The sequence below is a fragment of the Excalfactoria chinensis genome, chromosome 21 (genome assembly GCF_039878825.1).
Source record: "Excalfactoria chinensis isolate bCotChi1 chromosome 21, bCotChi1.hap2, whole genome shotgun sequence".
Classification (NCBI taxonomy): Eukaryota; Metazoa; Chordata; class Aves; order Galliformes; family Phasianidae; genus Excalfactoria; species Excalfactoria chinensis.
In genome coordinates this window covers 3,367,808-3,390,350 of record NC_092845.1, presented here as the reverse complement: position 1 = coordinate 3,390,350, position 22,543 = coordinate 3,367,808, and the positions used below count along the sequence as shown (strand labels likewise).

At 49.1% G+C, this 22,543-nt stretch overlaps 1 protein-coding gene across 6 annotated transcripts in view; it reads right to left on the bottom strand.

Annotated features, from left to right (window-relative positions):
- Positions 1-5: 5 nt before the first annotated feature.
- The window catches only part of GRAMD1B (GRAM domain containing 1B), a 95,039-nt gene continuing 72,501 nt past the window's right edge, over positions 6-22,543 (bottom strand). For all 6 annotated transcript variants that reach the window (XM_072354901.1, XM_072354902.1, XM_072354903.1 and 3 more), the window contains 16 exons: positions 17,976-18,060; positions 17,132-17,235; positions 16,881-16,976; positions 16,305-16,385; positions 14,845-14,960; positions 14,198-14,354; positions 13,845-14,034; positions 13,542-13,685; positions 12,662-12,780; positions 11,868-12,010; positions 11,202-11,305; positions 10,611-10,814; positions 10,297-10,387; positions 9,411-9,518; positions 5,448-5,565; positions 6-4,986 (listed from right to left, as the gene is read on the bottom strand). In XM_072354901.1, coding sequence (XP_072211002.1) covers positions 4,897-4,986; positions 5,448-5,565; positions 9,411-9,518; positions 10,297-10,387; positions 10,611-10,814; positions 11,202-11,305; positions 11,868-12,010; positions 12,662-12,780; positions 13,542-13,685; positions 13,845-14,034; positions 14,198-14,354; positions 14,845-14,960; positions 16,305-16,385; positions 16,881-16,976; positions 17,132-17,235; positions 17,976-18,060 — 1,950 coding nt within the window. In that variant the 3' untranslated portion in view covers positions 6-4,896. The remainder of the gene's footprint in view (positions 4,987-5,447; positions 5,566-9,410; positions 9,519-10,296; positions 10,388-10,610; positions 10,815-11,201; positions 11,306-11,867; positions 12,011-12,661; positions 12,781-13,541; positions 13,686-13,844; positions 14,035-14,197; positions 14,355-14,844; positions 14,961-16,304; positions 16,386-16,880; positions 16,977-17,131; positions 17,236-17,975; positions 18,061-22,543) is intronic.

Below are 22,543 nucleotides of genomic sequence, written 5' to 3'. Positions count from 1 at the left end.
CACTGCTGTTGGATAGATTTCTCTTTTAATTGATACCGTACTCCCATTGTACGAGCTACTTACATGGAGTCTGTGCTGCAGAGCCTTTACAATTCCTAGGTTCTAGCAGGTAAGTTTTCATCATCGTTTTTCTCACGTTTTTTGCGCACAGCGCAAACCCGATGACAGTTTAACAACTCCTACAACAAACCCACGGGTACCTCCCCCAGCCCACCCTGAAGTTCACATCAGTGCTGCAGGCTGTGGCCAAACAGCCCTTTGCCTCCCAGGCCCCTCGGTGCTCAAATCCACAAGGGAAGCCCACACCCGTGGGGTGTCTGTATGGACCGTTCCCTCGCTTTGCTGACACGAGGAGATCCTCATTAATCTGCAATTACGGCAGCAGTTGGGGTTGCCTGGGGCTCAGGTGGGCAGAACACACCCCAGGGGTGCTTAGCAGCTTTACCCAGCCCTGGAGAGCGTGATGAGATGAACTGCTGTGAGAGTGACGACAGCCCAGAGAGGTGCCACAGCCACACAGTGCCAGTCCCGGTGGTCAGAGATGTACGGTGCGACGGTTCTGCTGCTCCTCCCTCTGCTCTGAGCTCGTCGGGCCAAGAGTCAGGTTAGTGCTGCTGTATCTGCTCTGCTAAGTGCTATTCCAAGGGAGGTGGGCTTGCAAAATGTGGCGCAGGTTCCACCTCTTTGCTGTTTTGCAACAGCCTTTCTCTTCCACCTCCTAATGCTGCTGGGGCAGTTTGGGCTGAGACTGAGACACGACCAAGCAGCTGTACAACCTGAGCTGCACGTTTGTTTTATTCCCTAACGATTCTTGCAGTTTGGGTTGGGGAAGGGTGGCCATTTAACGTTAGCAATGGAACTGGCCTACATGAGTGAGGTAACAGAAACGGCCAGAGGAGGTTCCTCCCTGAGCCATGTGCAAATATAATTCCTTCCGCAGAAGGAAGTCTTTTTTCCCTACTGAAAAAGAAAGAAATTAAGAAAACAAACAAAACACATTCACTTAAAAAGGGCGTACAGACTGCATCAAGGGAAGGCAAGCAGGGACAGCACCAGGTCAGTCCATCCATGACTAAGGGGAATGATTGTCTGGCAGCAGAGAGGGGTGTGGGGAGGGGGAAAAGCCATAGCAAGCACTGCAGAACGTGGGGGAGAGGGGAGCATGGCACAGCAGGATCCATGCAGGGGGTTGAAGCCCATGCTGTGTCTGGCTAGGTGAGGGAATAATCTCAGTTGGCAGTCAGTAAAGAAACGAGGATATTGTTTGGCCAGTGTGCACATCTCAAAAAGAAAGGTATTATGGCACAAAGAGACTCGTGCAGGGCAGGGTGCAAAGCACAGAGATCAGAGCATGCCAGGCAGAGGGAACGGGCCAAAAAGTCAGCACAGTCACACCTCAGCAATTAACACTGACACAGATGTTTTGCAAGCTACTTACCTCAGGTGCTTTGGTTTAAGAGTCTCTGTTTTGAGTATTGTTTTTAAACAAGCCCCTGCTGAGACTGTCTGCAAAGACCGAGCCAGAATCTACATGAACCCACCACAGAACTTCTCCATGGCAGCAGACCCTGCTGGAACGAACTGAGTTGAGCACATCCCTCAGAGCAGTTCTGCCAACACGGCTCTGCCAGCTGCCCTGAGAAATGGGATGGAATTGCCTCTCCTGCCCCCAGTCTGCAAGCACTGAGTGCTGCAGCTTCTGCTCTGTGCCACTGTCTGCATCCTGTGGAGCCAGAAATCCCTAGCTTCTAAATTAGAAAGTCATCAGCCTGTTATCCTGGTTGGGAAAAGGAAACTCAGATAGAGAGCTACCTGATGGTATGCTGGAAAATGGTTAGTGTGGTACATACCTCACCTGGGAGCAAGCACAGAAACGCACTTCTTATGTGCAGCCAAACTATGAGGCTTGCAGGTGTTTACACAGCCTTGGTGTATTGCAGGCCTACCTGTCACCTCTGTCTGCACAGAAATCACTGCAGAGCGTATCTAGGAGGGCTCATCTTAAGTGTTCCCAGCTGCTAATTGGAAAACGAACTCTCTACTGGCTCCTATAAAGGTGGGGAAAAGCATATATGTGTAGGCTACGTAGTTTGGTGCTGAGGGGGTGAGCAGGCTGAAGTCTGTCCCCATCTACACCCAATGAGCTTCTGAAACAAACAGGGCCTGTCTGATGGGAAAAGTGCTCAAATAATTCAACTTGAGCTCATCCCAGCTGCCATAACCCAAACATTGCCTTGTAGGTAACCAAGGACTAGTGATGTATTCTCCTACAGGAGCAGGTGCCGAACAGGCAAATCAGGGCTCTGTCATCTCCCTCCTGCTGATAGGTAGCATCTTAACTTGGCACAAATTAGGCTACTCTCTGTTGGCATGAATGGGCACGTTTGGCTGGAGCCAAGTTTCTTTGACAGTCTCTTTTGTAGCTGCCAAAATTAAGCAAAACCAAACCCAGCTCCGTTTGCCGGACTGATTATTTACATCAAATACATTAAACCCAGTTTAACGTGCAGGCAAAATGAATAGTAGTGATGAATACTATTACAGCAGCCTGTGTGTAACCTCACATTAATTTGTCTCTAAGGCCAAGCCCAAGGAAGCTGTACCAGTGGGAACATCCAGAACCCAACGTGACTGCAGTCTGCAGAGATGCTGCGGAGGGAGGAGGATGCTCACTTAAGCAAAGGGAATGTCAGATTGGTAAGCAGCCTTCTCCAGCTACTGGCATTTATTTTGAACCCTTTCAGACCCTAAATACTAAAAGAGGAGGAAAGATGGGCTGCAAAGCTTGCTCCTGCGCTTAGCAACTGTGGGAATGGCGAAGGGGCATCTCAGCCAGTGTGGCAAATCAGCAGCAGGGAACTGGGGCCCCCTGGTCCCAAGGTGAGAGCAGCAGAATGCCCTTCTCAGGCTCTAGCAGCTCAGATTCATTGTATAGCAGCCATTTGAGCAGCATCCCTGGGAGAAGTCAGGGAGCAGCACAGTAGTCAGCAGCATGAAATGAAACAGTCATAAATACAAGTTACTCCCTAGTTCCTGAGACGTTGCCAGTTGTACCTTGCTTTCACAGTCTTTTAAGTGCATTCAATAACCTGTTTGTGAGTCTTCTTTTCTGAGTCATACTGTGTTTAGCATTGGGTCATTTCATTATTAGGCAAGCTGGGTGAAATCAGCAGGTTACTTCTAACAGTGGTACCTTGCCCTGGTTGGGCTGTGAAAGCTGTGAGGGTTTTCCCCAGCTGCATGGATTAGTGTTCCTGCTATTCCAAGATGCAAAAAAAACACTCACTCACCCTTATGTTCCCTGCTCTTTCAGTGCCAGTTAGAGCTAAAGACCACTGGATACATGAGACCTGCACCATTTCTTATGGGGAGCACACAGCTGACTCCTTCCTGGAGGAGGACATGGCCTGCTTCTGAACAAAGGTTCTGGGCAAAGGTGGAGACTGAGCCTGTCACCGAACCTACCTGGCTGGGTAAGATGAGAAAGCATTTCTTAATTGCTTACTTGGGCACCCCCCGACCCACCCAGTGCACAGTTGTCCCTCTGCCCCTCATGTGGCTGCTAATGGGAATCTGGAGAAATGCCATGGAAGAAGTACAAATGCAGACTGTTTTTATAACACACGTTTGCCACCTGACTTGCTTAGGGAGCCAATGCAGTGCTGCCTAGCTTAGGAGCGATCCCAGTCACTGCTTACACTGTGGATAACACCCAGGTCCATCCCACACCCCTTGGCAACACTTTTTTCTGCCTTCTAGGAAGAAAATACGTAGCTCAGAAGTAAAGGTGAGAGCTAAGAGGTACGAGCAAAACCATCTCACAGACCAGGGATGAGAGGTAAATTCACTTGAGCAGGATGGTAAGAGCAGTTCTGCTGTTTCCTTAGCACTCCACATTGTGCTAACAGTCCCACAGGCAGCCCTTGTCAGCACCCATGTAGATCTTCAGCACAGGGATGGCTTAATGGCAGGGGCCCAAGCACACAGAAAGCAGAGAACCACAGCAAAAGTAAAGGGGACACTGTCAAAAGAAATGGAAGTGTGCTTTCTGCAGTGTGGCTCTCCTCCCTCCGAGCACCGTGTGGGCAGATACTCCTGTTCCCTTCCATCTCCTTGGCTATTAATGCACTATCAATTTACAGGAGGAGGCAAGCTAAGTGTTTAGAGGAAGCATTTCAGGCTCGTTTCCGTTCTGTGCTTTGCTCTCTGAACCAGGCTGCTCAGCATGGCAGCAAATTGCATTTCTGCTCCGAGAGACTTTGAAGATGATTGCCAGGGAGACCTGCTCTCCACAGACCTACAGCAATTCCCATGGAGGCCTTCCTCTCCAAATGGGGGGATGATCGTTTTGTAAGGGATGGATGGTGATTGCCAAAACCTCTCTGCCCTGAAGCCAGCAAGGTAAGAAAGTTGACAGTGTTCCCTTTATATGTGTAGATAACATATCATCAATCAGGGACCTTCATGCGCAGGGAGGGGAAGGGCATTCACTCTGATGCTTCCCTTTGAAACAACAGAAACAGAACAGACAGACAGACGGACAGCCAGGAATAGTACAGAACAGTGATGCAAACAGGCCCAGGGTAGCACACTTGGGTGCATCCCTAAGCGCACCTCAGTGCCAGGAGAGCACAGCCCTCCCATAGACACACACACACGCACACACACACCCCACACTACCACTGAGACACTCCATTTCAGCCAGTGTTGGAGGTCAGTCCTTCCTCTCGGTACGTAGGCTTTTTGTTTTTTGTTTTTTTTTCCCCTCTTAAAATCTGTATATAATATATATATTTATATTCTGTATATATATATATTTATATATATTTATATATATTTATATATCCTATTTACACATATTGCACACCGTCCTCTGGCCTCCTGCATTCCTGCCTGTTAGTGGAAACGTTTCCGTTTCTCCTCTGGATCTGACCCGAAGTCCCGAGACCCGATGCCATTCTGGAGATTTATTAGTGAATCCTTCATCTGCAAGACAAGAAACATCTCCAATGTGCTGCTACCCTGGGATTTCCTTCCTCATCGGTGCCTCCTCCATCCATTGTAAGTATCAGTGCCATTATAATCTGGTTTTTGGGGCTGGGTGACCAATGGGGGACTGAGAAGATGGGAGCTGGTGAGTTAACAAATAGGGGTTGAGCAGAGTGATGCACAGGGTTACAGGCCTCACCTTAGGGAACAGCAGCTTCTTTCATTAATGAATACCATTCCAAGCTGCCCCGTGTCATAGCAGCAATTGAGGGAATGGGTTCTAAAACTGCTGTATCTGTGCTGTGAAGGGCCTGTGCCTTTGTCCATGTAAGCTACAATACAACATACATGCACCTGATGGGCTGTATGGTCCAGGTAAGGTTGAGGGATTGCAGGTGATGGGCTGGGAGGACACAGTGACCGTCTCCTCACAGTGCAACCCGGATGTGTGCTCTCACCTGGTCTAGAAGCATCACAGAGGATTTGATGATCTCACGCCATTTCTGTAACTCTGAGTCATGATACTTCTGCTGAGATTCTAGTAACTGGGCCCATTCTGTCTGCGACTGGGGTAACCTGCCAAGCAGAACAGGAGCAGTGAATCTGGGGATTCCCTATCCCACTGATAGGGAACACAACATAACACTGCTGGATGGCAATCCATATCTTTGTGGGTGTTGTTTTTCTTCCCCTGCTGTGTCATTCTTTATCTTAATACCAGATTTTTCTGTATTCATTTAATTACAGTCTCCTTTCAGGCCTAATCAATCCTCCAGATGCAAGCATTCAAGCCACTGATGAGAAGATCCCCAGGACTGGCTGCTCTGAGCTGCCAATCAGGGGCTCAAGCAGGTGAAAGCAATGTGCCTGGTGAGCAGGAGGAGCTTGCTTGGGCCAAGGTGAGGATAAATCTCCACGGAGCATAAAAGATGTGAAGAGAAGCAGAGTTCAGACAGCTGCAGGAAGGCTTAAGGGCATATCAGGGTGATTTTTGCATGCTTTTCCCTGGAGAGGTAAGTTGTTTTTGTATGCTCTCATCTGACTACTGCTTTGTCTTGGGCCTTGCTGGTTTCTAAGGTAGTTAAGCTTGCAGCTAAGCTTCTGTCTTCTGCTGGGTATCTCTTCTTTACTCTCTTGGGCTTTGCTGGTCTCTAAGACAACGAAATAATTGCCTTGACTTCAACTTACCTCTTAGGCTTTGCTACTTCAGATAGCTGGATCCCTCCTCTCTCAGCTATTGCCTGTCTTAAGCTTTACAGGATGGAGTGGAGATTTTTATGTGTCCTACCCTGGAAACTGAGTGGCTATGGGCCATGACTGCTCCCAAAACTAACCTCTCAGATACACTTGCTCTTTCTCCTAGCACAGTAATTTAACAGTCTTAATTGGTTCCCCTCTTAGCAGCAGCACCCCACTGCTCATTTGCTGACTGCTGTGCTAACTGCTTTAGCTATGCTCCTTGTTTTACAGACATTTATCCTCACCTTCAGCCACTCATGCTTCACCTACTTGCCTGGTGTGCTGCAGTCTTGTGGCTGTAAGTAGCAACCTGTCCTGGTGATGTTCCCAACAGGAGCTTGAGTGCTTGCAAGTGTGTCCTGCTCAACCAGCACCAAAGGTGGATACAAAGCAATGACGTTTCAAGCACAACAACAAAAAGCTACTGCAGTTTTAAAATGGATGCAGTGTCCATCTCTAATAAATACTTCCAACAACTGTTGCTTTTTTTGTCTGAAGAAATAGGATTGATTATACTTATAGGTGGGATCCCTCAATATCCCTGCCCACTCTAAGTCTCATGGATACATAGAAATGGGCATGGGAGCCTAAAGGAGGGCATAGACCAATTCTGACCCAGCAGATGGGCTTGGTCTTGGTCAATAAATAACAATAAAGTTATTATTATAATAACTTTATTGTTATATTGTTATAACTTTATTATTATATTGTTATAACTTTATTATTATATTATTATGTGGGGGCATAGGGCTAGCTGTAATATTAAAGAACATACAGGTTAAATGCTTTACTTAAACAGGGAGGGTAAGAGGGGGAAAGGAAGATAAGGAAGATGATGGGGGGGAGGAAGACGATGGGGGGGAGGAAGATGATGAGGAAGACGATGGGGGGGAGGAAGATGATGAGGAAGACGATGGGGGGGAGGAAGATGACGAGGAAGACGATGGGGGGAGGAAGATGAGGAAGACGATGGGGGGAGGAAGATGAGGAAAAGGATGGGGGGAGGAAGATGAGGATGATGATGGGGGGAGGAAGATGAGGATGATGATGGGGGGAGGAAGATGAGGAAGAGGATGGGGGGAGGAAGATGAGGAAGAGGATGGGGGGGAGGAAGATGAGGAAGACGATGGGGGGAGGAAGATGAGGAAGACGATGGGGGGAGGAAGATGAGGAAGACGATGGGGGGAGGAAGATGAGGATGATGATGGGGGGAGGAAGATGAGGAAGATGATGGGGGGGAGGAAGATGAGGAAGAGGATGGGGGGAGGAAGATGAGGAAGAGGATGGGGGGGAGGAAGATGAGGAAGACGATGGGGGGAGGAAGATGAGGAAGACGATGGGGGGAAGATGAGGAAGACGATGGGGGGAGGAAGATGAGGATGATGATGGGGGGAGGAAGATGAGGATGATGATGGGGGGAGGAAGATGAGGAAGACGATGGGGGGAGGAAGATGAGGAAGACGATGGGGGGAGGAAGATGAGGAAGACGATGGGGGGAGGAAGATGAGGATGACGATGGGGGGAGGAAGATGAGGAAGATGATGGGGGGGAGGAAGATGAGGAAGAGGATGGGGGGGAGGAAGATGAGGATGACGATGGGGGGGAGGAAGATGAGGATGATGATGGGGGGAGGAAGATGAGGAAGACGATGGGGGGAGGAAGATGAGGAAGAGGATGGGGGGAGGAAGATGAGGAAGAGGATGGGGGGAGGAAGATGAGGATGATGATGGGGGGAGGAAGATGAGGAAGACGATGGGGGGGAGGAAGATGAGGATGACGATGGGGGGAGGAAGATGAGGAAGACGATGGGGGGAGGAAGATGAGGAAGACGATGGGGTGGAGAAAGATGATGGGGGGAGGAAGATGAGGAAGACGATGGGGGGAGGAAGATGAGGAAGAGGATGGGGGGGAGGAAGATGAGGAAGACGATGGGGGGAGGAAGATGAGGAAGACGATGGGGGGAGGAAGATGAGGAAGACGATGGGGGGAGGAAGATGAGGAAGACGATGGGGTGGAGAAAGATGATGGGGGGAGGAAGATGAGGAAGACGATGGGGGGAGGAAGATGAGGAAGAGGATGGGGGGGAGGAAGATGAGGAAGACGATGGGGGGGAGAAAGATGATGGGGGGAGGAAGATGAGGAAGACGATGGGGGGGAGGAAGACGAGGAAGACGATGGGGGGAGGAAGATGAGGAAGACAATGGGGGGGAGGAAGACGATGGGGGGGAGGAAGACGAGGAAGACGATGGGGGGGAGGAAGATGATGGGGGGAGGAAGATGAGGAAGACGATGGGGGGGAGGAAGATGATGGGGGGAGGAAGATGAGGAAGACGATGGGGGGGAGAAAGACGATGGGGGGGAGGAAGACGAGGAAGACGATGGGGGGAGGAAGATGAGGAAGACGATGGGGGGGAGGAAGACGATGGGGGGGAGGAAGACGAGGAAGACGATGGGGGGGAGGAAGATGATGGGGGGAGGAAGATGAGGAAGACGATGGGGGGGAGGAAGATGAGGAAGACGATGGGGGGGAGGAAGATGAGGAAGACGATGGGGGGGAGGAAGATGAGGATGACGATGGGGGGAGGAAGATGAGGAAGATGAGGAAGACGATGGGGGGAGGAAGATGAGGAAGACGATGGGGGGAGGAAGATGAGGAAGACGATGGGGGGAGGAAGATGAGGAAGACGATGGGGGGGAGGAAGATGAGGATGACGATGGGGGGAGGAAGATGAGGAAGACGATGGGGGGAGGAAGATGAGGAAGACGATGGGGGGGAGGAAGATGAGGATGACGATGGGGGGAGGAAGATGAGGAAGATGAGGATGACGATGGGGGAGGAAGATGAGGAAGATGATGGGGGGAGGAAGATGAGGAAGATGATGACGGGGGGGTGATGGGGGGAGAGGAGGAAGATAATGAGAGGAGGAGGAAGATGATGAGGGGAGGAGGAGGAGAAAGATGAGGGGGCAGGGAAGGAGGAGGTGCTTTTACCCAACAAACAGCTTTAGCTAATGACCTGCTTCATTTATTACATATGTTTTACCTGCTTCAGCTGTTACATATGTTTCACCTATTACATACCAAAGAGAAACAATCCACCAGGTAGCCCCTGAGCTTTGGTGTCTCTAATACCAACCGGAAACATGCAAGAAGTTATAAAAACAAAGCTTGTGTGCCAGTACCTTTCCTGTAGCCTCAAGCCCTGCCATGCTGTGAGCGTCTGGGTGGTATATTCCAACATCCAAAGTTTGTAGAACAGCATCATATTGAGAATGACCAGCAACACCAGGCTGCAAATAAAGAAAACAGGCCATTTACTGTGAGTGCTGCTGCCCCACTGCCTGCCTATCAGACCTGGGAAGACACCCAGGGCTTTCTCAAGGTTCATGGGACTCAGGTCCACACTGTGTGTCAATGAGGATTTACTCTAAGGGCCCAAGAAAGCAGAACCCAAAACTTCATCACATGAGAGAGATGTATGAGGAGGACAGACTGATAGCAAAGACTGATGCATCAGACAGGCTGAATGAGTGGATGTGCTGAATGTGGAGAAAGGGAGGGAAAAAGGAGAATAAGGAGGGTTAAAAGAAACAATAAGAGAAAGAGAGAGAGAGAGACAGTACCTGAAACAGATCCTAATGGGAGCAGGGAAGAGAAAAGACGGAGTAGCTGCAGGTTAGAAACAGACTGACACAGAACAGGAGAAACTGGGTTGAGCAGAGAAGGCTCCCAGACAGTACAGAGGATAAATGGTGGGGAGGAGGGCAGGAAGGAACAGTGGGAAGAGACTCAAGAGGGAAAGAACTAACTGTGGGCTTGCAATTAATGGCTAAATTCAACCAGGAAAAGATGAGCTGTGTGGCTCTTGTGGGCACCTATAAAGAATATTCATGCTGGGCAATGCCATGAAAGGCACACTGCAGCCAGCACTGCCTGCTCCTGCCTTGCACCGAAGTGGGAATTCCACCACTTCCAGCACTGATGGGAACAGAGAACACCAGAAACACAAGAGGAGAAAGTAAGTTGAAGGCTGACTGTGAAGGCAGGAGTTAAAATCAAATCACTTACACAAAACTGATGACGAGGAGCAGCTTGGAAACGCTCTGCAGGTGGAAGCCACTGGGGCTCTCCTCGGGGATGTGCCTCGTCTGTGTGGAACCTGAGGAGACAGGTGTGTGTCAGCTATGAAATGCTGTCCCATGGAGAGGGCAATGTTTTTCCACTACATGATCCTCTATCTCATTCAAAACACTCATCATGTGTCCATTGCTTTAAGAAGCCCAGGCCTTTCTCCCCATTAACTCTCTATAACAGACTTCCAGCTTGTCTCCAGAGACGTCCAGCTCTCCATCCCCAAGTGTGAAGGGTCTGTGGTTCCTTACCTGCCACATGCTTGATTCGGTGAGCAACCTCCTCATCCGTGGGGGTGGTGACTGGACTCAGCACCTCCTCCAAGTGCGGCACCCGCAGATGGGCATGGGCCCGTTTCCTCCTGCGGACTGTAGATTGCTTGCTCACCTTCTCTTTGGGGGATTGTCTGTGGACCTCAGCCAGGTATGTGCTCTCTGTTTTGGTCAATTCACTTTCTGCAGTGACAACGAGGGAGAGAAATCATTTAACAGAAGCGGAACTAGCATTGCAATGATGCAAACTCCAAGCTCTCTACCGGCACAGCAGCTGGATGGAGTACAGGTATTGAATGCCAGGGTATGAAATGACTGTGCCACAACACACACTAGGGATCCCCACACCTTCAGCCAAACCCTTACCCCACACAATTATGTTAGAGGGGAGCTGATGGTCAGCAAGTGCTGCCAGCTGCTGAGCAATAACTTTGGCTGACCCCATTTAAAAGCCTCTCTGAAGTCTAATCCCCAGCAGGCTGGCAGCAGCTACCACGCCATTACACCGCATGCATAAGCTACTGAGAGTGATGCTGCCATTGCAGCAGCTCTGGTCATTGCAACCCTTACCTAAATGACGGAAATAATCTTCTAGGCCACTCCAGAAATTCTTCTCGATGAAGGATTTTACCAGCCCCCAAGGCTGCTTCCTGTAACGTAACTCTGTGGAAACCCTGTAAGAAGAAGGGGAAGTCACTCTTTCCATTTTCCTTCTAGAGGTTACATCCAATCCTCTGTCAACATGTACACGAAATGAGTTAGGAATGCCTCAAGAATGCTTCCCCTGAGAGGACTCCCAACACGCCTGGCCATGTGCAGGCAGACATTTAGATTGCTTATCAGATTGAAACACAAGCCCTAGAGCTTCTCCTAATACCAAATTCCTCTGCTTGTCCTGCAAGGTGATTTGCAGAGGCACAGTCTGCAAGTACATCCTACAGCTTATTGCATTCTGTTTGCTGTGTATGGCAACTGTTCCTGCAAACAACTGCTTTAAAGAATGAAGTCTGCAGATCCCTCTGGCCCAACCATAAGTCCTCTGCAACAACTGTACTGTTTCCTCAGTGCTGCCACAAACAGGCAGCTGCTCCATGCTAATTCTGCAACAGGAGTTTACTGGCAACAAGGACACAAGACTCGGTTCTCCCCACCCCTCCTGACACACCGAAAGCAGCTCTCCCACCCAAAGGTGACTTTTGGTTGTCAGTAAAGCTGTTCATCCCACCAGGAGTGTACCTGAGTCGGCTTTTGTTTCTGGCAACACGAGTCAATGTGTAGCGGTTAATGGTGTAGAAATAATCATGGTAGGGGACGTCGTGAGTTAGCACCTCTGCATCTATGACATAGCACTCGCTTTCTTGGCTGGCTTTGTACATTGTCTGCATAAAAGACAGCATGCAAGGCAACTATTAGTCTGGTTAGAACATGGCTTTGATAGATAGGCACCTTCACTAGCACTTTACAAATATAGCTCTGTGACAGATAGTAGACCATGCCCATGCCCAAGCCCCATCCAGCATTTCACATCAGATATGCAGTTCTCTGCCACACGAGGACCCATTCTGAGGGACTTTTGCAGGTGTTACCTCTTCCCATTGAACTAATATCTGGCTTGTCCGGCAGCAACATGATCTAAAAGGAGAGCTGACCCTGCTTTGAGCAGAGGTCCTTCAAATCTATGGGGAACTGTGATAAGGATGAGCTGACAGTACGTGACTGTCCTGTGCTGGCAGCTCAAAAACCATCACAACAGGCAACAGACAAGACGTTAGAACGTGCTGCTCGGTGACCAACTGATCTGCTTTGGACGGAAATATAACAGTCCTTCCCTTGCAGAACAAACCACTGTGAGCTTAAGATCAGCTCTTCACATTCGCAGTGATACCGGGTAGCAAGTTAATACAAGAAAAACGTGTAAAAGAAAACATATAGGAAGAATGCAAAGGTGCGAAGCAACATGCCTGAGGCAAGAAAGGAAATCACAGATCTGTTTGAACAAAGCATTACACCATTGCTGCACTTTCACATACCTGTGTCTCAGTGACAGTGGCAGTTTTGGGAGCCAGAGGGTTGGTGAGGGTAATGGTATACAAGATCACTCTGGTTTGATTGCCATTTTCTTCTTTCTTCCAGGGGTGAAAGATAATATCTGAGAGGAGAAAACAATACTCAGTCAAAGTAATTGAAAGGGATGCCAAGTCAGATCCCAAGGAAAAGGCATCATCAAATAACCAAGCTCAGGAGTGTATTTCCTTCCCCCTGCAGAGCTCAGCTGCAGAAGCACTCGAGCCCAAATAAGTGTATAGGAAAGGTCTCCTGTACTAAATGTGATCACTGCAGGGACAAGGTGCATCCTCTCCCAAGATCAGATGGGAATATTTCTGCCTGGAGCTGCTTTCAAGTGGCTTTGCCCTGAGCTTGCAGAGTCCTGCAAGTCTGCCAGCCAGGGGGCTAAGCAGAGCAGCTGCAGAAAGAGCCTCACTGCAGCACAGCTTCAGATTTAGACACCCACAAGGAACCAGAAGTGTGAGGAATACTTTCCCCTCCTGCAGTGCAGGGAGAAAGGGTAGGCTGGAGTTGTCGCTCCTTTTGCAACCTGGAGTTACAGGGAAAGGAAGACTGCAGTATGCCAAGCAATGCTGCCTTTGCATCACCAACTACACAGTCTGTGCCAGTGTCTGGTGTGGAACTAGAAGAGCCTTTTTGTTGGTTATTAGACCATGAACATACGATCAGGCCTTAACTGATAGCAAAAAAAAACCCAAAAACCACAGAATGGGATTCAACCATAAGCTTATGCGTGGCTCTTAGAAAATAAACCCACAGTGCCAAACAAGGCAGGTTCTGCTTGCTTTTGATTGCCATCAATACAGATTGATACAGGGAACACAGCCCCCATCAGCAGCTTACCAGAGAACCGACGCTGTTCCATGAAGTCTCTCTGGAACTGGGAGTCCGTGAAGAGCAAGTCGTACAGTTTGTCCACACTGAAGTTGAAGACTTCATTCACATACTGACGGCCATTCAAGTCCTCATAAAATGCCTGGACTTCACCTGTGGGGAAACAGACCCACAAGCCCCACCTTGATCCTCTGTGCCAGCATCGCAGGCTGTGTTCATACAGCACCAGGAAACGAACTCAGTATTTACTCTCCTCGTCCCTCCATGGAATAGACAGAGAAAAACAAAGCACTGATGGCCTGCCCTGCATACCTTCATCGTGGGTCTCAGATGAGTCGCTGAGCTCAGTGGGAATGTCCTCGTTGTCATTGAAGTCCAGGGAAGGGGAGTTCACAGGGGCAATGATCTCTATCTTCTCTCCCATGATATTTGCAATGCCAAGGTCTTTTTCCACGGGACTCTCTGCTACCACCTCCTCCTCTTCTGGTAGCACCCCATCAAACTGCAGCGAGGACAGAGCACAATGAGGGCACGACCAGCAACTAGAAAGTGGGGATTATTTCTGACAACTCTTCACATCTGCATATTGTTCATATTCATCCATTATCACACCTTTGAATAACTGGCCTCTACACGTCTGGAATTAAATCATGGAGACCACTTACCGAGGCTGGTGCTTCACTGCTCCCTGTGGATGTCAGTGTGCTGGCAGTTACTGATTTCTTTGGCAGCTGAGGGCTAGCTTCTGGCTTGGCCTCCATGCTGCTTTTGGAGGAGCTGTCATTGACTTCATTCTCTTCCACAGGGATTTCTTCACAGTAGCTGAGACGCCACAGAGAACACAGGTTTTTATGTTTACACCTCTCAGTACAGCTACAACTGGACACACAGAGCAAGTAAGAATATTTCTGTGCAGTTTCTAGTCTGATTGGAAGCAGAAATGGCTCAGAGAAGGGGAGATCAAGCCCAAACTATTGAAGTGTTTATACACAGACTGGCAAGCATCAGCACTTTCTGACCATGCAACATGCTGACTAGCCCAGCGAATGGGGCACTCTGGCACATTTACAGGATCACTCATCTAGCTCTGCAAATAGAGACACAAACTATTGCAGCTCCCACCAGTTTCCAGGAGGAACTGGTACACTTTCAGCTTTTTAGCCATTACACACCTACAGCCACAGAAATATTTGGCCAGAACCCAAAACCTCAGGGACAAATAACAGTTTGACTTATGGAATACTGAAGGACTTCTGCTCTCCTGAAGCCATCTTTCCTTCATCACAAACAGATAACATTCTCCCTCACTCACCCCATTGTGTTGAAGTCATCATCAGGAGGCACATAATCTTCATCATCGCTGGTCAGACCCAGCTCGTTCCCATAACACTGGTGGACAAAGTGCCAGAGCTCCTTTGGACAGAGAGGCTAAAAGAGGGGACACAGATTAGGGTACGCTTCCAACCAACATGACTAAACCATAATGAATGTACTACACTTACACTAGGACTCACACTGCTAAGTGCTGATCTAGCACTGTCTGAACCACTTTCATATCTGACTCCTGTTGTAGGTAATGGAAGTGAACAGCACTGTGGACTGAGATGTCCCAAGCACGAGGCTACACCCAGAACAGCACAGGTAATGTGTTCTCCTGCAACTACAATGCTGTGTGTGTAACCACATGTATCTCAAGAACAGAAAATGAATTAACAAGAGCACTCACAAAAGCCCAACTTTTCAGGGATGCAGGTCAGCTGAGTGCCATATGACTGGAGCTCAAGAAATGGGGCAGAACTCGTGATTTAAGTATGTGGGACACGGATGAAAGGAAACAAGATTTTCACATGTGAGAAACGTCTGACCAGTGACAAAGATTTCTTGGTAATGATGGAAAATAACCCTAGGGGACTTTTTCTGAATCGCTGGCTTCAACTTCTCACAGTTACTGTACATGGTAGGGTGGGATATTTTCAAACCAGTTCCTAAAAGTGGCCAGCAAAAATAAAAGACTCAAATGAGAATGAATATCTAATTCTGTTTTGCCTTCTTTTCACATGCACTCTCTGTAATTCATGTGTCCTATCAAGCAAACCACACCTGCCTCTCACTCCCTCTCCTGCTAGGCACAGATCCTACACACAGATAAAGCACTAAGTGTTTCCTGCCTTGATCATTCCATATCTCAGTTCCCGTTTGCTATGACTTTGAAACCAAGGGCACTAAATTTTGTTATCATCTTCCAAAGGCTGATTAAATTACAGCATATGGTAGCAACACAAGCTGCCCATTGCAAAGTGATCCCTTTGCACATTAAATACTACCCCAACCTCAGGACAGGGCATTCTGGTACACGATAACTTCAGCCTTCCAGTACAGTATGAACTTAAGCCCAAACATCTCCAAATGCTGGCAACCCTGTAAGATCAGCCCTGAGTCCTGCAGCAAAGCCAGGAATACTCAATGGACATTGGAACAGATACTTAGACCAAATATAGTATATACAGTGAGTGTAGCACAGCAGGTGCATTTCCCCACTTTAAAATCCAACCTACTGAGCCTTTCCTCAATGTACACCACATCATTCTCATTCTAACCAGGGATGCCCTCTATACTTCTGAAGCACAGATATAATAAGAACGCTGTCTGTGTACTGAGCTGTCTGGGTTACAGTTTGAATTGCTTGCTTCTGGGCTTCCACACCTCATTCAGAGTCAGAGAGACACCCAGTGCATGTGCAAGATATGCCTGCTGAGGTGCTGGCCTCAATACCTTGTCAAGGAGAGCGTTCTGCCAGAGTCTGAACATCATCATGTACGTCCTGTCTCGAGCCCCAAAGGAAGTAAAAAAGTGCTGAATGGGAAGAGATGGAAAGAAAAATCATTTCAGGAAAGGCCCTCAAAGGGATGGAGAAAAACATCTCTTTGGATCACTTTGGATCAGACACAGTGCACAGAAGGACTGAGTGAGACATAAAGCACTGCCGCTCAGTTCTTGGGCACAGATAGAAGCCCACAGAGCCTGCATGGCATGGCTGAGTGCCTCTCAACCAACAGAGCTGGTCCGAGCACAGAAGGAGCTCCATCAGCTAAGGACTACTGTATAACCCAGCTCTATTTTCTCAGCACTCCACATAGGAGCTACAGACATGAATTCCAGACTCAGCTGGAGCCTGAGGTCCGCAGAAGCTCCGCACCCAGCCCTTTTCCACTCATGCTTTCTCCCATGCCCCACAAACCACCAGAAGTCCATACAGAAAACTCCCATGGAGGTGGTGCTAACTCCATTCCCCTGCCCTTGACACCCAGACCAATGTGGCCCCCAGAGGTGGAAGCTTCCAGGATGTACCTTTTCAGTGTCAGTGCAAACTTGGATGGCATTAGGAATGAGCCGTGCTGTTTTTTCCTTGGTCATCGAGCAGATATCCTTCAAGCGAACTGTCAGCTACAGTCAGAGCCATGCAGAAAGGGGAAGGCAGAAAAAGAAAGCAGGTAATGAGAGACACCGGTGAGAAGGACGATGGAAAGAGTGCTTTTAAAGTTGTCAGCAAATATACTGACGTCGAATACGTGCTCAGTGTGCCGGTCAGAGAGCCTTACCAGCGTCTCCCAGCGGAAGATGTTGCTGTAAAAGCAGATCCAGTTTTCAGAGAGGTAGAGGCGGCCCTGCAGGAGAATGTCTCTTTGTAGCGCACATGAGTAATCTGTAGGTGAACAACAGATGACAATTAAGGAGCACTGAGATGAGGAGGCGGGACAGCCTAAATGTGAGGATAAGCAGCAGCACCAAGGGAAGTTACTCAGCATAATTCTGCAGAAAGTCAATGCAAAGCCAGGAGGAACCGGGCCACAGATGCTGCTCTGTACACTGGGTTACAATTGCAGCATGCCACAATCTCTCCTAGTGACAGACTGCCCCATTCAGTAGCATTTTATGGACTATTTCTAGATTTTAACCTGGGTTTTCCTTCTCACCTTCCAGTGTCTTTGCTTGTTTCTCTCCCAATTTAAGCCCCCTAAAGAATATCCAGTCCTCTGCTAGGATGTGCCTATTTGAGCAGTATGAGACACGGTATGAGATCATCAGTTACATAAGATAAAAAGAACAGATGTGATGCAGCGGGCAGCTGCTAATCAACTGCAGGGCCAAAGCCTAAATGCATTTAGGGAAGGCAGTCGTGTGTGAGTAGGGAGCACTGGAGATGCACAAAGGAGCTCAAAAAAAGGCAAGTTCAGCAGTGTGCACATTGAGACACACAAAAAAGGCAAGTTCAGCAGTGTGCACATTGAGACACACAACCCTGATCAATGGAGGAAAGAGTACAGACTGACCCTGATGGCAGCCTCTTTGGAGAGGGAAATGCTGCGTGTACGTTTGCTGCTTCACCCCTAAAGCCACAGGCCTGCACTAAAGAAGAGAGCTGCACAAAGGGACTGTCCTTACCTACAATGAGGCGCTCCGTGTCGGGAAGATGCTTGAAGAGTTTCCTGAAATCTTCATTCCGTTGTTTGTAGGTCGGACTCAATACCTGCAAATAACAGAGGGCCTGTTAAAGAGAGGGGCAGGCATGAGCATGGGCAAATGGAGTGGGAAAAACAGGAACACCTTGAGAAGGAGAAGGGGGATCGGATGCACTTACAAAGCATGAGGCCAGGAGCTCCCATCACAGCAGACACACAGATGGGAGGATGTGGGAATCATTGCATTAAGTGAGAGGAAGAGGAGAACCTGACTTGGAAGAGTAAGTACAGCACAGAAGGCCTATAGCTTTGTCTGCAATGCAGAACTGCACGGGAGCTGTGACTTTGAGGGATATCTCCTTTCCTGCCATCATAAACCACCCAAGGTATGATACATGCTCAGTTTGCAATGCAACAACTATCTACCAACCCCAGGAACAGCAGAGCAACCCCAGACAACAGGTCATTAAGTACAGCTGCAGCCCTGATACAGGAGCTTGAGCGATCAATGTCACCAAGAGCTCCGGGGTAACACAGACATTCCCTTTCCCCTCCCCATCAAGTGCTTCACCTGGTAGTCAGCAAACCCACCGCTACCTGCTGGCAGAGGGGGAACGAGATTGCAGAAGAGGTTTGTGTGGGAACTCAACCATGTTTTCCACTTATTCTGCAGACCTCATGAAAGGCAACAGAGGAGGCTGTGCTGCTGGCTGTGGGACATCAGGAGCTGGCTTCTCTTTGGTCTTTGCTGCATTTTAATGCAACTCTGTCCCTGGGCCTACAGTTCTAACCAAAGACCACCTTGTAACGCCATGCACACGCTGACAGCAACTCAGAATAGCCAGAAGATCTTCAGCAGGCAGAGCTGACTGAAATAGAGGCAGGTGCAATTTCAGGAGGCCTGAGTATCTCATCCAGTCTCTCATGCTTTCTCCCACAAAGTCATGGACGGCAGAGCAAGGTGGGGTACCTTTCCTTTCCTCTCAACAATCCTTTCCTACCTCCTCCAGCTGCAAAACACAACTCTCCCAATGCAGAATGGTGGGCACACATCTGAGGGCTCCCCAGATCAGTCTGATTAGAGAAGATTCTGTCTGAGAAAAGGGGGGAAGGAGGCACACGTAGATTGCACAGCACTACCCACTCAAAACCAGCAAATGCTGTCAAAGCCAAAGTCAGAAGCACAGAATCCCACTCATAAACAACATTCATTCAATTCAATGAACTAGAAACAGTATTATTTAACGTTATCTTAGCACTCGAGATACATGCTCCAGCCCTGCGGGCCCGAAGGCCTTCACTTCTGAATAAAACCTACAATCCAGCAATTGACAGAAATACGATTTTCACTTACCCAACTTCTTTCTAGCCTGAATATCTAGAAAAGACCTTGGACAGAGATGGGCTCCACCAAGAGCTTAAAGCCAAGATTTCCTGGGACAGGCAGAGAGGATGTGCAAAGGAGGTGAGGATAACACTAAGATCAGCCCTGAGCTTTGGGTTCATTGCATTATAGCAACCAGGCTCAGAAGTACGGTCTCCATACGGGGGGGTGCTCCACTCCCTCTCCCACAGTCCGGGATGTTCTGACCTGTCCAAAGCCTGTAGACACTTCTGCTTAGCACTAGAACTTCTGTTACAAACACTTCAGTTTAGAGACACTCACAGCTGGAATTTCATCCGCTCCATGGTTGAGAAGCTCTTGGGTTAAGTCGGCAAGCCCCTCCAGGTCCCAATGCAGATATGGGAGTTCTTGATCCAGTATGGGATGCCAGAGAGCCCCGCACTCCAGCAAGGAATCCATGGTGCTCCCTCAGCACTTGCACAGCTCCCCGTGTTCTCAGTCAAACTCTGCTTTTCCTGTTCCTGCTGTCACCACTTCTTGTTTAGATTCAATGTCGAACGAGATTCAGCAGCTTGGCAGGACTTTACGTGCCTTCCCCTTCTTCCCTGCTCACATTCAGGTCATCTGCCCCAGCGGCCTCTGTAGATCTGAGAGAGGACTCCTCCTCCACAAGGCTTCATAAAAGAGGCTCATGAGGATAAGCGTGCTGGCAGGCAATGCTTGAGCTCCTCTCTTCCACTTGTTGCTGGGGGCATCCCCTGGAGAAGGGCTGTGAATGTGCCGACAGCCCGAGCAGCTCCGTGCAATGTCTGCAGCCTCAGAGCCAGCCCCGATGGCCAGCACTGCCAGAGCTGGTAACTAAAATAGTTCCAATTGCCAGCACCCTGCCAGCCCAGCTGTATTCACAGATCTAGCTGCAGTTCAGCTGGTTGTTTGTTTGGTTTTTTTATCCCCTTTCAAACCAGAAAAGCAGTTAATTCTTCAGTGCCCACCGCAGGCTCTCTCCTCTGCTGTCCCTCTTCTGCTCTGAAAAGCAGCTTCGGTCTCTGCTAAGGTTTCTGATGGAAGGAGAGCGTGTGGAGATACAGAAACCACTTGCACATGCTTTAAGTTACTGTGGCCGGGTAACTCTGTGGGCCAATGCCCTGCAGTAACCCAGGCTCGGCCCTGCCTCCCAGCAGATGTTTCCTGTAATGGAAAGTTGCTGGACAGAGTGTGCTGGGGGAGGCGTGGGGGGGTGAGGGGGGCCAGGGTAAGGAAAGCCCAGCCTGCAGAACATAGCCGTGATGAAATCAGCCATCTGAGATCCACACAGTTAGAACTTCAGGGCTCAGCCGCTCCTGCATGTATTTCCCAGCCCCTCCAAAAGCATTGGGCTGGTTTGGTGCCACTTCATCAGTCAGGTCATTTTGGGAAGGAAGGAAGAGCAAGAGCTCCTCCAGGCACCGGCAATAAGCTCCCTGCAGTGATTTCTGCAGCCTAAAGAGGATGAGGTATCAGCAGTGCAGACAACCACGAGCTATCTGCTTTGTTGTACTGGATGCCCCTTTTTGCTGCTAACGACTTATGGGATTACTTCCAGAAAACCCCTCTGATTACACATCCACCATCCCCGTGGCCAGATCTGAATGGCACCAGTGATCGGATGAGCTAAGCCGGAGGTGGGGACAGCAAACATTAACTCTTCTGCAAACAGATAGAGACGGGACAGGGTGGCACTATGAAGGGTGGAGAGGAAGCTCAGGGAAGGAAAGGGAAGAACTGGGCCCAGGGTCACATCTTGCTGATAATACACTGAGAAATACGTGGGAAATCTAAAGCGGCCACTGCTGGGGGATGGGACAGCACAGGGAAGTTTGACAGTGCAAGAACTGGGATAGGAATGATCTTGGTATAGCACCAGCAGCCCTGATGGACAGCACCTCACTAACTCACCATCAGGTGCTAACTCTCCTGGCACACAGCAGCCCCCAGATCTGGGAGCAGAGATGGGAACTTATGGAGAGGCAGAGATGAAACCCAACCGCTCCTCCTCCCCACAAAGCCCCAGCAAAAGAAGGACAAAGGAGATGACTTTTTGCTTTGGCAACAAAACGTTTCCAATCTGTCTTTGCTTTTAAGGACTTTTGTTGGGGGAATGATTCCTCCGAGCAACTTGTGGAGCTCCTGCATCCCACACTGTCAGCACGGCCTCCTCCTCCATGTCACCAGGGAAGAGGGATGTGAATTCCCCACGTCGGGTCTGCAGAATAAGTCACGCCTCTGTTTCAATAAACAAAATTACAGAGAAGTCTTGTTTGGGATCTCTATTCTTTCTTAAAAATAACTTTTAAAGCTCTTTGAAGAGTAAGAAACCGATGATAATTCGGCACACAGACGACTCCAACTGCGTCCTGATGGATGAGCACAGATGGGTGAGGCCTAAAGCGCTGCCAATGAGCTGCAGTCTGCACGAAAGCAGTTCCTCCAAGCCAGGGCCTCCACGTCTGATGTTCCCCACCAAAGGATAAGAAACACCTCAGGGATGTTTCCTTGCTCCTGGTGGTGAGCTCAGCCAGCCCAGAGATGTTTGCTTTTGCACCCTGAGGGCACAAACCGAAAGCAAACCCACAGAAACTGAGCGCATTCATTCTGGTGTTCCTCTTCTAAAATCTCACAGTGAACCTGACCAGCTCGTACTCATGTCTGGAGAGCAAAGAGAAAGCACCAAGAGCACAGAAGGGCAGGTCTCTTGCCACATCAACCCATGAGCTTGGTTCACTCCCTTTCTCCCACTTGTCACTCTCAGGTAGGGATGCCAATCCCAAAAAGCGCTGCTAGGATCAAGAGGAGAACACGCAAGGGCAGAAAAGTTGGTAATATATTAAGGAAAAAGTAGAAAAAAAAAGGAATCTGGGAGAGAGAGAGAAGGAAGGTTTCCAATTGGCAAACATGGTGCTACAAAAAGACCAGTTAAAAGCAGCAAAAACTGAAGCTGGCTTTCTGACCATTGATGCTCTGAGGGCTGTGTGCAATTTGAGGCAGGGACTGTGCTTTTGGTCTGGCACCCATAGCCACAAAAGCAACACGAGGAAGGTGGAGTGTTTGCTGCAAGCACAGAGAACTTCTTGTACAACAGAAGTAGGGACAAGTGAGACAAATGAACCGGTGAGGCTTCGTGATGGGGGGGTTGCCTCCACAGGTTCATTTCTGGAGCAGTGTGGAAA